Source organism: Aspergillus pseudonomiae (assembly GCF_009193645.1).
Source record: "Aspergillus pseudonomiae strain CBS 119388 unplaced genomic scaffold BDV37scaffold_54, whole genome shotgun sequence".
NCBI classification, from domain to species: Eukaryota; Fungi; Ascomycota; class Eurotiomycetes; order Eurotiales; family Aspergillaceae; genus Aspergillus; species Aspergillus pseudonomiae.
The window spans coordinates 114159-127140 of NW_022476046.1; the positions used below are offsets into that span (position 1 = coordinate 114159).

The window sequence follows — 12982 nt, forward strand, 5'->3', positions numbered from 1 at the left end:
TACAGAATCTCTCTCGAATTGAAGGAAGCTCCATCCTGGTTCAGGGCTTAACACGTGAAAATGTATATCGTACGTAGTTTCAAGTCACGTAAAAGTTTGTGTTGTGGATCTGCGATGTCTCAGGCAAGTGCCCACAGCACTTCAACTAGTGGGAATTAAATCTAAGCTATAAAGTATAAATGTAAAACATTCCGTGATGAAGATTCAACAGTTGATAAACATATACGCTTCGGCCTGTTGTATGCGAGTCGATTCATATTCTAGACTCATGAGACATGCCTGTCTTTCCTCCTCTTGTCGTCTTGCCTCCTCTCTGATTCTTGCTTCTCTCATTATCCATCCCAATCTTGTTTTCTCTTTTTTGACCTGCTTCTAATAGAAACAGGTTAGCGTACTCAAATCCACAGCATATTTAGTATATCATTGTCCATACAAACCTCAAACGCCGCCTAGCGCGCTGACGCCTTCGCCGTATGGCTTTTGCGGTCTGAGAAAGGGGTTGTGGCTCAGGGGGCGTTGGACGAAACAGTTGATAAAGCTGTGCATTTTATCAAGAGAATTAGTACTTGTAAAAATCTTAGATACTCAGTGCGCCGAATGATAAAATTACCATTTTTCCTCTGTTCTTCTTCTTCTTCCTTCTCCCCTTTTTCTTGGCTACCGCGTTACTGGCCTCACTGGTTTGCCCATTTTGATGCTGCCGTTGCTACCAAATATTAACGTACTGGATACAGTCAAGAGTAACACCAACACCACAAGCGTATATATCTTCTTTGAGAAACACAACTAGGGCCGGAGACTGTCGTCTATATCGGGAGGACCTCCGCACTTGAGACATATTGAACTGACCTCATTGAAGTTATTAGTAGTAGTGTGATACAAGACATCCTCTAAAGAGCCAAAGAGGGAGTGAGTGGGGGAGGCTGTTGGTAGGGTCATGTTGAGGGTGAGCTCTCGATCTTCTCTGTCTTGTGTAGGGTAATGAGAATCTGATCTCGGGGTTTCTTTTCTTCTCTCTGTCTCTAGAAGGTACGTAGAAGGGTTGGTCGACTATCGCTTCTGTGTAGTGGTGAGGTTAGCCCGGGAGAAGAGCAGGTAACCGTGGAGAGGGGGAGTATCGAAAGGAAGGTGCATACTATAGAACATGTTTCCTGCTTTGTGGGCTCACACTTTGGCTTGCTTGCTGCTTGGTAAATGTATGAAATGGGGTGCCTCTTTCTCATTTCAGCCTTACTATGTCTGTGCAGCGGATATAGATTGAGGTTTTGACGGTGGAAGAGCGCGTATCTGCAGACATAGTTGATGTTTCCGTATGTGAAGTATGTCTCACTGCTGAGAGCGCGACAGCAAGGAGGCTAGGTTTTGTAATATGATGTGAAAATGCATATATGACTAAAAGATCAACTAAACTTCGCGACATATAGGGGGTGCTGTATGTTTGAAGATATTTTTGTAGTAGTCATTTGTCAGTAAACGCGAGGTGAAAGATGATATCATATGGCAGATGTTGTATGCATACTGTATGCTCCGGTAGTGAGCCAGAAAAGCTTAAGAGGAATAAGGAATTAGATACGTAATAAGAATCCAGGATGTAATCCTGTAGAACAGATGAAAGCTGAGGATTTAGCGCTACACTAGAAGCCGGCGGAGTGCTAAACTAGTGAGGGATTGATCGCCGTGGGGTAGAGTGAGATGACCACAGTACTAATTACCCCAGAAAAGCAAATGCTCTAATTGGTGGAATATTCGATGTTGGCTTCTCAGCTACTAAGTGAGGCTTTAGAAGATATGTGATCTCTTATTAGTGGAAATGTTTTTGCACTTCAATCAGATAATCCACTTTCCATGGTATCTCATCGAGGGCATTGCCAGGTCCAATGACTATCCGACCGTTTCTCTTGGCCGATTTAGAGAAATTTTAGCCAGGCATAGATTGTCGAATGATCGTTTACTGTTGACCAGCTCTGAAATCCAGGCCCCGCAAGCAGTCGATATGATGGACCACTCGGAGAAATTCGTTTTAATATAGTTGTGGTAATCGCCATCGTAATATATCATATATGCCTTTGAGATGCCTGGCTTTGTGTGAAGCGAATTGTGCCATCCACGAAATCATGGCTTGCCATTACCAGAAGCTGCTCTGGGGAGCTCTCACCCTTGGGGTGTCTGTTTCTGCTCTTCCAGGTCCATTGAAAGCTAGTCGAGCTGATGAAAACCCATCACCACCCGTGGCTACCATAAAATCGAGCAATTCACAAACAGAAACCGTCTTCGTCGGTCGTTCTCTGCCCGAATTCGACCAGGAGTTATTTCTCGGCGTCAAATACGCAGATAAACCTATCCGGTTCACCCCATCATCTCTGAAGACAGTTTATACTGCCAGCGATAGTGACTCTGGGCTATATACGGCCTCAGTAGATGACTTGAACATATCCCAGGAGGCGGTACTTTACAATGCTACAGAATACGGCTACGAATGCCCTGGATACGGGTCCGATGAGACCAAACTGGTCGACATGGGCTTGATACAACTGAACGAAGATTGCCATAATCTGAACATTATTCGGCCTAAGCTACAGCCCAACGAGACTCAACTGCTCCCGGTCATGTTATGGATTTTCGGAGGTGGATGGCAACAGGGCGCAACGGCGGACCCGAGGTAAGCTACTACATGCTAAAAACTTGGTGCGGTGCTGATTGTATTTGTCTGGCAGGTACAATATGAGTTACATTGTTCGTCAGGGCGCGTTGAACGATAAACCTGTCCTGGGAGTTTCGATTAATTACCGATTGGCAGCTTTTGGTCTTTTGGATTCTGAGGAGCTTCGGGTAAGCTTTTCAACTGTCATTAGCCATCTACTTGGTTGTGCAATTGGGCCTGACGGCTTAGGCTTCCGGAAATAACAATCTTGCTCTTCGAGATCAGCGAGTTGCGATGCGGTGGGTGAAACAGAATATCGAGGCGTTTGGTGGAGATCCGGATAAGGTCACGATCTGGGGGGAGTCTGCGTAAGAAACGAGTGGATCTAGACATGGGTTACTGAGTACTGACGACCACAGGGGTGCCTATAGCGTTGGGGCGCACTTGGTTGCGAATGACGGGGACAATGAAGGCCTTTTCCGAGCAGGTGAGCTTCGTCTCAGTTCTTACTGTTGGCCCAATATTCTGATTCAATAGCAATCATGGAGTCCGGAAATGCCAACGGGCCACCCTGGAATGGGACAGACTGGTACCAGCCAATGTACGATCGCATTGTGAAAGCAACGGGGTATGTTTATCTCTAACATCTTTCGAGAGTCAGCTAATGAGGTAAAAGCTGTTCTTCTTCGTCAGACACACTTCAATGCCTACGCGATGTATCATATGAAACACTATACGATGCAGCATATGAAGGACTAGAGTGGTTCGCAGCGATCGATGGTACATTCATCAAGGAGTATCCCCAGATAAGCATCACGCAAGGGAACATGGCCAAAGTGCCCATCCTCCTGGGAACAAACACAGACGAGGGAACTAGTTTCGGTACAACAGGGACGAATACGGACGATGAGTGTATTGAACAGCTTATTTGTGAGTGTCAGCAATCACCAATTTAGAGAGTTACTAACAGCAGTAGCATCAAAACGCTGGGTGCTTGATCGTGAGCAAGCCACCAAACTTCTTACGTTCTATCCCAATGACCCTGCCCTGGGATGCCCATACGGATGGGGAAATACCACATGGCCAGATCTAGGACTCATGTATAAGCGATATGAGTCGATGGCAGGCGATCTTACCATGGTCGGACCGAGGCGGCTCCTCGCACAAAATATGGCCAAGTATAAAAACGAGGTTTACTCTTATAGGTGGGATGTGCCTGCTTTGAATACATCCAGCACTATTGGAGTGGGTCACTTCGCGGAGGTGAGTGTCTGGGTTTACCACTAACTACTGAGCTCCTGAATAGTACTGACAGAAACCTAGATTCCCTTTGTATTCGCCAATCCGGTCCAAAATATCACACCACTGGGAGACGATCCCGCCCGTCTTGAGCTTGGTAACCTGGCCGCTCGAATGTGGACCTCGTTTGTTGCCGATTTAGACCCCAATGGGCATAATGGTATGTGCCTGATATATTAATCTTCGTAGATTAAATAAAGATAGAGATCTAACATACACAGTTGCAAATATTCCCGTATGGCCGCAGTATTCTCAGGAAACATCGAACTTCGTGTTCCGCCTGCCTAAGGATGGAAGTTATATCGAGGCTGACACATACCGAGAGGATGGCATTGAGTATATCAACAGCATCCCCAGGTAGATAGCTGACTTGAGCTACCAATGCTTAATCTCCAAGCATTGTTGGGAGGCACTGAAGCGTGATGACCTTTACACATATACTGTGGCGAGTAGGTTAACTAATGGAATGAAACGATCCCAATCAAAGGGCGACTGACCTTGAACCAAACTCATTAGAAAACCAATCATAAAATATTTCGATCCGTATGGCAGGGCTGAGCCGAGGCTCTTTATTGCAGAACCATGCCACCCACTGAAATTAAACGATGCTTGTGGAGTTAGCTTGGAATCCCTGCATGCTGCATTACGTGAGATTCTATATACTTGGATCAGAAACCCTGGTGCTATCAAACCTTACGTGCCATCCCTGCCCCGCTTTGAAAGCTTTCTAGCCAAAGCTACTTCGTACCTCACAAATGTATTGTCACGACGCATGTGGCAGTAATGACCTACCTAGCCTGTTTTCACATTGGGGAAGGAAAGCAGTAAATGCGGTTGTCTTGCACTTTGGCTTGCTGGAAGAAGGACGCCACCCGGGCACCACCGGGCACCGGCTATTCTTTGCAATGCAGCTATTGATGGTAAAACACAGATAGACCCGAACAAGTCGATTGACTCTATACTGAGTCATCTCCCAATTGAACTCCTAGGCAGACATCTGAGCTCCACAGTAGAGACTTGTAGAGCCGAAGCTAGATTCAAAGGATTCTGCTCAGATTCTTAGGGCCGTTAGGCGTATCCACTAACGAAATCCTAGCAAGCCCAATACGGCGTACACCATACTATGCACACGGACATCCCCCATGAAGAGTATATCTCATTCGACGTCTCGCTGCTCGCCTGAGTCAGCTTAGCCCTCCCCCAATCAACCCACGCCCCATTCTAAGACGGGCTGGGAGGCCTATGACGATGGCCGAAAACAATAAGGAAGATGCTCGAGTACTGTTTTCGTTGATATTTCTTCAATCTTTTTCGAACTGTATGAGCTAATCTTGACGAGGTATGATCTGTGCGAGAGTTTCTGCGAGAGTTTCCACGAGACGCAAGCTAAAAGTCTAAATTCCCCCGAGATTTGTTTTGACCAGGACACGGAGTTAATCCGCGCATATGGATCCTCCACATTGGGATTTTAGTTCCGAGATAGTCCAGTCTCGAACCTATCTGGGCGTTGGCCTGGGATTGGCCCGCATCCAGCCACAATCCTTGACCACGCGGGATGATACGGGGTTTCTGGTGAATGACCCAGTGGAAGAAGTGCCGTTGTGCTGGTGTGGGAAGAACCATGCGATCCAGAGAACAAAGAGCCAGACGCAGAAAACAAGTGTTGGGGTGTCTCCGAGATCTCGACTGCTCGCACGGCGACTCCGGAGGTTCCAGCAAAGTGTCTGATCCCAGAGCGAATGAGGATAGCTGGATGTACTATGCCAAGCTGCCAAGTAAGTCCTGATGTCAATCGCTCAACACCCCCGCATCATTCTCACTCCACTTTCTCGAGCACAAAAAGCTGGGGAAATGTGGGGAGGTCACTGTCTTCCAATTGAGATAGCGATCTGTTTCCCAAGGCCGAGGTAATATGGCGATTTCAAGTCGGCTATCCTGGTTTCCTGTCGCCTCCAGCCTGGTGGCACGAAAGATGGCGTCTATAGCGCATTTTTCAATGGGTCTTCACCGTCCGGTGTTGTGCAACTAACGGGTGACACACTGAAGAGGTAATTGTGTTCAAAAGTTTAACTGGGTACTGAATATGAGACAAACACACCAGACCGCCTCTATATAATCCTATATCTGCGCGGTTGTCCTCTGTGCCCCTCTTCCTCTCGACACCCCACCACCCTTCCTTCTTTGCTCCCAGACCGCACTTGAGGAGCGAACAATCAATCAGTCATGTCATATCCCAGCAGCGAAAAGGATCCTGGTGCAGACACCAGGATTGAAGATATCAATCAACCTGCCCTGAATGATGTTGACTACGACGAAGAATACACATACGCAGAGCAGCGTAAGATTATCCACCGGGTGGATAGACGCCTTGTCACCATTACCGGGTTAGCATATTGTGTGTCCCTCATGGACAGGACAAATCTGAGCATGGCTGCTGTCGCGGGGTAAGCTTCCCCGGTGTAGTGGGACATCTCCTCAATTGGATGATTCATTGATTGGTCGCCCATAGCATGACCAAGGACCTAGGCCTGACAATTGGAACTCGATATGTGTGTCTGAACATTCTCATCATACATTTTGAGCCTGTCGCTAACATCAGTAGTCCGTTATGGTCCTCATCTTCTTCGTTCCCTACGTGATCTTCCAGCCGCCTATGACAATTATAACACGGAAGGTAGGCCCTACCTACTTCTTGGGAACGATCGTCATTCTTTGGGGGGCAATACTAGTTGTAAGTCGCTCAACACACTGGTGGGTGAATGATCACCATCGAACAACCTATTGATATTGTTTCAAAGGGCATGGGGTTCGCAAAGAATTGGAAGCATATGGTCGCAACCCGTGCACTGCTGGGTATACTTGAAGCAGGTAATCTCCTCAAACCCAATAATCCAGTGCCTAGCAATACGAAGCTAATCGGATTCGATATAGGTTACTTTCCCGGTTGTGTATATCTGTTGTCTAGCTGGTACACTCGGTGTGAGTATAAACCTACTATACGAGCTACTCCCAAGCACTGACAGGGATAGTTGACGTGCAAAAACGGTTCTCGGTATTCTACTTGATCGGCTGCGTGGCGTCGGCATTGTCTGGTATTCTAGCTTTTGGGCTGATGCAGATGGGCGGGCTTCAGGATCTGGCGGGCTGGAGATGGATTTTTATCATGGAAGGCGTGGTATGTACGCTTCTTCTATAAACGAACTCAATTGCTAATCCTAGTAGATTACAGGGGTGATTGGCATCCTGACCATCATCTTTCTAGTGGACTTCCCTGATAAGGCGCACAAGTCTTGGAGGTTTCTTAGTGAGAAAGAGTGCGCGTTCATCGTCCGCCGTATCAACCGGGATCGTTCCGATGGAGACCAGGAGCCCTTCTCTCTTAAGCGCTTCCTGTCACCTGCCCTCGACCTGAAGATCTGGGGTTTTGCAATGATATTCTTGTAAGGCGTGCCGAATGCATTTCGTTCTCTCCGCAATGCCCTAACATGCAACAGCTGCACTACGACTGTCACGTATGCCATCGCATACTTCCTTCCGATCATCCTTGAACGGGGTATGGGGTTTAGTACCGCTGCCGCACAATGTTTAATTGCGCCACCCTATGTGTTCGCCGGAATGGTAATGTACGCTACCGCCTGGATTGGTGACAAATATCGTCTACGAGGAGCAATCGTCATCTTCAATGCCTTACTCTGTCTCATCGGACTTCCTATTATGGGCTTTGCGAAAGGCAATGCTGCGCGGTACGTGGGCGTATTCTTCTCCGTGGCCGGTGCCAACTCCAACATCCCAGCTTGTATGGCATATCAAGCGAACAACGTTCGTGGTCAATGGACCCGTGCATTATCTAGTGCTACGTTGGTGGGTTTTGGTGGTATCGGAGGAATTGTGAGTAGCTTGGTGTTTAGGTCCCAAGATGCACCTGGATACCGACCGGGCATGTGGACTACTATTGCGTAAGTACTTGTCCTTTCTCAAGTCAAGCTTTTGCCGCATTGAGTTACTAAGCGCCCTGCAGAAGCAATATCCTCATTTTAATAATCGTGGCCTCTCTGAGCTTGTGGTTCCGCCGGTCAAACAGAGAAGCGGACCGTGGGGAGCGCGTCATCGAGGGGTCTCCAGAGTTTCGGTATACGATATAATCTAGCGCATAACACTGATTATTGTTTTTCCCTTTTCTCCTTTCTCTTCCGGTGGCTATCTCCTTCGTTATCATTGTATATATCTCAACGAGTGGTTTATTTAGCCGATGATAAATATGCAGAGGTATTGAGCAATGTTGCGTTCGAGTACCGACAATGTGCTTTGTTCTTTATTTAGGGCCTCGAGGGATAAACCTGGTCGCACAAAGTAGATCGTTGTAAAACCCCGCATAGCACAAATATCGAGATGGCGGGTCCAGACCGTCCATATCGTGTACACTGTACACTGTAATTTAACTAGTTACAGTCCCTCGTTAGTCATAGCATGTATAAATAGCCCGACTGTTGCTTCCGAGCTTGGACCACATCGGATCGGAAAGAACCTGTGGAGGGTCTCCTATATGACTCTTCCGGAGAATCGAGCGCTGCTCAGATTAGCAATCAAAGCCGTATCCATATTGTATTGACATGTTCAGGTCGATTTAACGCATTTCGATTCAAAACTCGTAATAACCAAAGAATACTATAATAAAGCTATTAGAGGTAGAGACAACAGGAAGAAATACAGAAATCTCCGACCCCGCGTCTTTGACCAAGACCATAAGCTAAGACTTTCCCGCGGGAAAATAATCTCTTATCGGTCGCGGAGAAGCCAAGCGCGGTTTACTGGCGCGCTTGCGGGGCAACTTCCCAAGGGACCGCAGAGCACTGTCGTGTTATCATTGGCTCGGGCGGCAGCGTTATCGGGTTATCGACAGTTTTCCGTGATTGTCCGTATCGCCCGCGGTTTTCTTGCCGGCCGAAGGAATCCATAGATTGTATGACTTTGCTGGATAAGTTTTTCCCTAGAGCCTTCTTGCATTCTTTTCTTTTTTAAATCTTGTCTTCCTGTTCTTCATTGTATTCCTCTCCCCTCATCTATCCAACCTCCTACTGTCTCATGTGTTGAGCTATCGCCGGGGATTTACTAAGATCAACACGTATTCCTATCCCTTGGCTTAGCCAAAACCATTGAACACCGCAGTCCGTTGGCATCTCACACATATCACAATGGCTGCATCCTGGTGCGCCCTCCGTGGCTCTCGCCAGCTTGCTCTTCGGACTCGCCTGCACCCTACCCCTTCCCCCATCGCACTCCGCAGAGCTTCTCCGTCCTCTCCCTTCCGCGCAACCTACCGCGCCCTGCACACAGCTACACAGCAGCCGTCACGACGACCGGTCTACACAAGCTCAGTAGCTGACCATGGTGACCCTCATCCACGCGACCTCTTCCAGCCCCTTGACACCTTCCCCAGACGTCATATCGGCCCTTCGCCAGATGCCGCAAAGGACATGCTGGCCACCCTTGACCCCCCAGTGGCGTCTCTCGACGAATTCGTAAAACAGGTGCTTCCCGCAGACATTCTGTCCAAGAAGGACTTGAAGGTTACCGATCCTCACGCCAAAACGAATCTGTACCGGGACAATGTTGGTGGTGGTCTCGGAGAAACCGATATGCTGAAGCTCTTGGATGTCTACCGGAAGCAAATCGATGTTTCTGGCAAGACATACATTGGAACTGGCTACTACGGCACAATTGTGCCTCCGGTGATCCTCCGCAATGTTCTGGAAAACCCCGCATGGTACACCAGCTACACCCCCTACCAGCCCGAGATCAGCCAGGGTCGTCTGGAGTCACTCCTGAACTTCCAAACATTGACTGCCGACTTGACGGGCTTGCCATTCGCCAATGCTTCCGTTTTGGACGAAGCCACTGCTGCTGCCGAGGCGATGACCATGTCTTTTGCTACTATGCCTGCTTCGAAACAGAAGAAGCCCGGTAAGGCTTACGTTGTTTCCCATCTTTGCCACCCTCAGACCATCGCCGTGATGCGCTCGCGCGCCGAGGGCTTCGGCATTAACCTGGTTATCGGTGACGTTCTGGCGGATGATTTCAAGTTGGTGAAGGAACAAGGCGACAACCTCATTGGTGTGCTTGCTCAATATCCGGATACCGAGGGTGGCATCTATGACTTCCAGGCTTTGAGTGACACCATCCATGGCGCCGGCGGTACCTTCAGCGTCGCCACGGACTTGATGGCCTTGACCGTCCTGAAGGCACCCGGTGAGTTTGGAGCTGATATCGCGTTCGGTAATGCTCAGAGATTCGGTGTCCCTATGGGATACGGTGGTCCCCATGCAGCGTTCTTTGCTTGTGTAGACAAGTACAAGCGTAAGGTCCCTGGTCGTGTTGTGGGTGTCTCCAAAGATCGCCTTGGCAACCGTGCTTTAAGATTGGCTCTCCAGACACGAGAGCAGCATATTCGCCGTGAGAAAGCCACTAGCAATATCTGCACTGCCCAGGCACTTCTCGCCAACATGAGCGCTATGTATGCTGTTTACCACGGTCCGACTGGTCTGAAATCCATTGCTCAACGCATCATGTCCATGACTTCAACTTTGCAGGCGAAGCTTGCTGCTCTCGGCTACAATGTTCCGATCAAGACCAACGTCGCCGATGGCGGTGCCGTGTTCGACACCGTTACCGTCGAGTTGCCCACCAGCCAAGATGCGGACGCCATTATCGCTGCTGCCCGCGAACAGTCTATCTTCCTTCGTCGCGTGAACTCTACCAAGGTCGGTATCTCTCTGGATGAGACTAGCGGACGGGAAGAGGTCAAGTCCATTCTGCAGGTGTTTGCTTCTCATGCCTCCAAGGGTGATGTGTCCATTGATGGAGAGCTCGGTATCTCCCCTCTTCCGGCCAGCCTTGAGCGGACTTCGGAATATCTGACCCATCCGGTATTCAACACCCATCACTCGGAGACGGAAATGCTCCGGTACATCCACCACCTGGAGTCCAAGGACCTGTCTCTGGCTCACTCTATGATCCCTCTGGGCTCTTGCACTATGAAGCTCAACGCAACCACTGAGATGATCCCGATCTCCTGGCCCGAGTTCTCCCAGATGCACCCCTTCCTGCCTGCAGATGTCGCCAAGGGTTACACCCAGATGATTGATGATCTGGAACAGCAACTCGCCGATATCACCGGTATGGCTGAAGTCACCGTCCAGCCTAATTCGGGTGCCCAGGGTGAATTTGCGGGCCTGCGTGTCGTCAAGAAGTATCTGGAGGCTAAGGGCGAGTCCAAGCGCAACATCTGTCTAATCCCCGTGTCTGCCCACGGAACAAACCCCGCTAGTGCCGCTATGGCTGGCATGAAGGTTGTTACCATTAAGTGTGACACCAAGACTAGCAACTTGGACCTTGAAGATCTCAAGGCCAAATGCGAGAAGCACAAGGATGAGCTGGCCGCTGTTATGATCACCTATCCTAGCACATTCGGTGTGTACGAGCCTGGTGTCAAGAAGGCCTGTGAGATCGTGCACCAGTATGGTGGACAGGTCTACATGGACGGTGCCAACATGAACGCCCAGATTGGTCTCTGCTCCCCTGGCGAGATCGGTGCGGATGTCTGCCATCTTAACCTGCATAAGACCTTCTGTATCCCTCACGGTGGTGGAGGTCCTGGTGTGGGTCCTATCGGTGTTGCAGAGCACCTGCGCCCATTCCTGCCGTCTCACCCAGCCAGCGAATACCTTCAGTCTAAGCGTACGGAGTCCTCCTCGCCCCCGATCAGCGCTGCTCCTTGGGGTAGCGCCAGCATTCTGCCTATCACCTTCAACTACATCAATATGATGGGTTCTAAGGGTCTTACCCACGCGACAAAGATCACTCTGCTTAATGCCAATTACATCCTCTCCCGTCTGAAGGAACACTACCCGATCCTGTACACTAATGAGAACGGCCGTTGTGCACACGAGTTCATCCTCGATGTACGCAAGTTCAAGGAGACTTGCGGTGTTGAGGCCATCGATATTGCCAAGCGTCTCCAGGATTATGGCTTCCACGCCCCAACCATGTCCTGGCCCGTGTCCAACACCCTCATGATCGAGCCTACCGAGTCGGAGAGCAAGGCGGAGCTGGATCGCTTCTGCGATGCTCTGATCTCTATTCGCCAGGAGATTGCTGAGGTGGAGAGTGGCGCGCAGCCACGTGAGGGCAACGTGCTGAAGATGTCCCCTCACACTCAGCGCGATCTTTTGTCCAATGAGTGGAACCGCCCGTACACGCGGGAGACGGCCGCCTACCCCTTGCCTTACCTTTTGGAGAAGAAGTTCTGGCCTTCGGTTACTCGGGTGGATGATGGTAAGTTTCCCCTAAATTTCTATCTTACTTGATCAGGAGCAAAGCTAACCTGGACATCCACAGCTTACGGTGACCAAAACCTGTTCTGCACTTGCGGTCCTGTGGAGGATACTGAGTAGATCTATGATACCCATGTTTGATTGTTTATTATTATTGTCGCCTGTGAGATACATTTTTTCAACACATGTTTAGTTGCTTGAGTTTTGGTTTGACATAATGATGGTGACACGACGCCAAGATTCAACATTCATGATAGACATTCGGGGGCGTTCTGGTTACTATTTGCATTTGAGTTGTACAAAAAAGACTTTATTTAGCAAAGCGAATGAGACTTGCCGCTATAGCAGCGGTTGATGTTCAACCAATCATTGCATAACTTTGATCACGTTGATATTAATCAGGGCTGGAGCTGAAGGGTTGTCCTAATCAGGGGTTTCTTGATTAGGAAGTTGCTATCAGGGCACGTGAGACAGCGACTCAGCTCTTAAGTAAAAGATTGCTTTCTCTCAGCCTCGGGAGTGGTCAGAATCCCACCGGATCTTCTGTCGTGCGTGTGGCTATCTTATCTCCTCCGCACTAAACCGCTCTTGGCATCGGAACCGGCCGTGACCCGAGGTCACGTCCAATCTGGGATGTGGTTGTGGTCCTTGTGGAGCTGGAACGAGCTCAACCTTGAAGAATGACAACATTTCCTTTGTTGTATGAAATCTC

The 12982-nt window shown here is 49.1% G+C and overlaps 3 protein-coding genes across 3 annotated transcripts; all 3 read left to right on the forward strand.

Annotated features, from left to right (window-relative positions):
- Nucleotides 1-2114: 2114 nt before the first annotated feature.
- BDV37DRAFT_295575 (putative triacylglycerol lipase (LipA)) lies at nt 2115-4301 on the forward strand (the record flags this gene model as incomplete). Its single annotated transcript, XM_032089921.1, has 9 exons — nt 2115-2659; nt 2715-2829; nt 2891-3009; nt 3061-3128; nt 3179-3269; nt 3318-3571; nt 3618-3904; nt 3965-4100; nt 4162-4301. 9 exons carry the CDS (start codon nt 2115-2117, stop codon nt 4299-4301), a joined length of 1755 nt encoding a protein of 584 aa, XP_031939495.1.
- A 1371-nt stretch (nt 4302-5672) lies between these two features.
- BDV37DRAFT_253006 (putative phthalate transporter) lies at nt 5673-8588 on the forward strand. The gene is made up of 9 exons (XM_032082512.1): nt 5673-6384; nt 6450-6489; nt 6543-6671; nt 6739-6808; nt 6872-6919; nt 6970-7115; nt 7163-7380; nt 7435-7896; nt 7959-8588. The coding sequence occupies exons 1-9, from the start codon at nt 6164-6166 to the stop codon at nt 8080-8082; spliced, it is 1458 nt and encodes a 485-aa protein (XP_031939496.1). The 5' UTR covers nt 5673-6163; the 3' UTR covers nt 8083-8588.
- Nucleotides 8589-8926: 338 nt separating this feature from the next.
- BDV37DRAFT_163952 (glycine decarboxylase subunit P) lies at nt 8927-12714 on the forward strand. Its single transcript, XM_032079216.1, has 2 exons — nt 8927-12271; nt 12335-12714. The coding sequence occupies exons 1-2, from the start codon at nt 9133-9135 to the stop codon at nt 12388-12390; spliced, it is 3195 nt and encodes a 1064-aa protein (XP_031939497.1). The 5' UTR covers nt 8927-9132; the 3' UTR covers nt 12391-12714.
- Nucleotides 12715-12982: the final 268 nt, after the last annotated feature.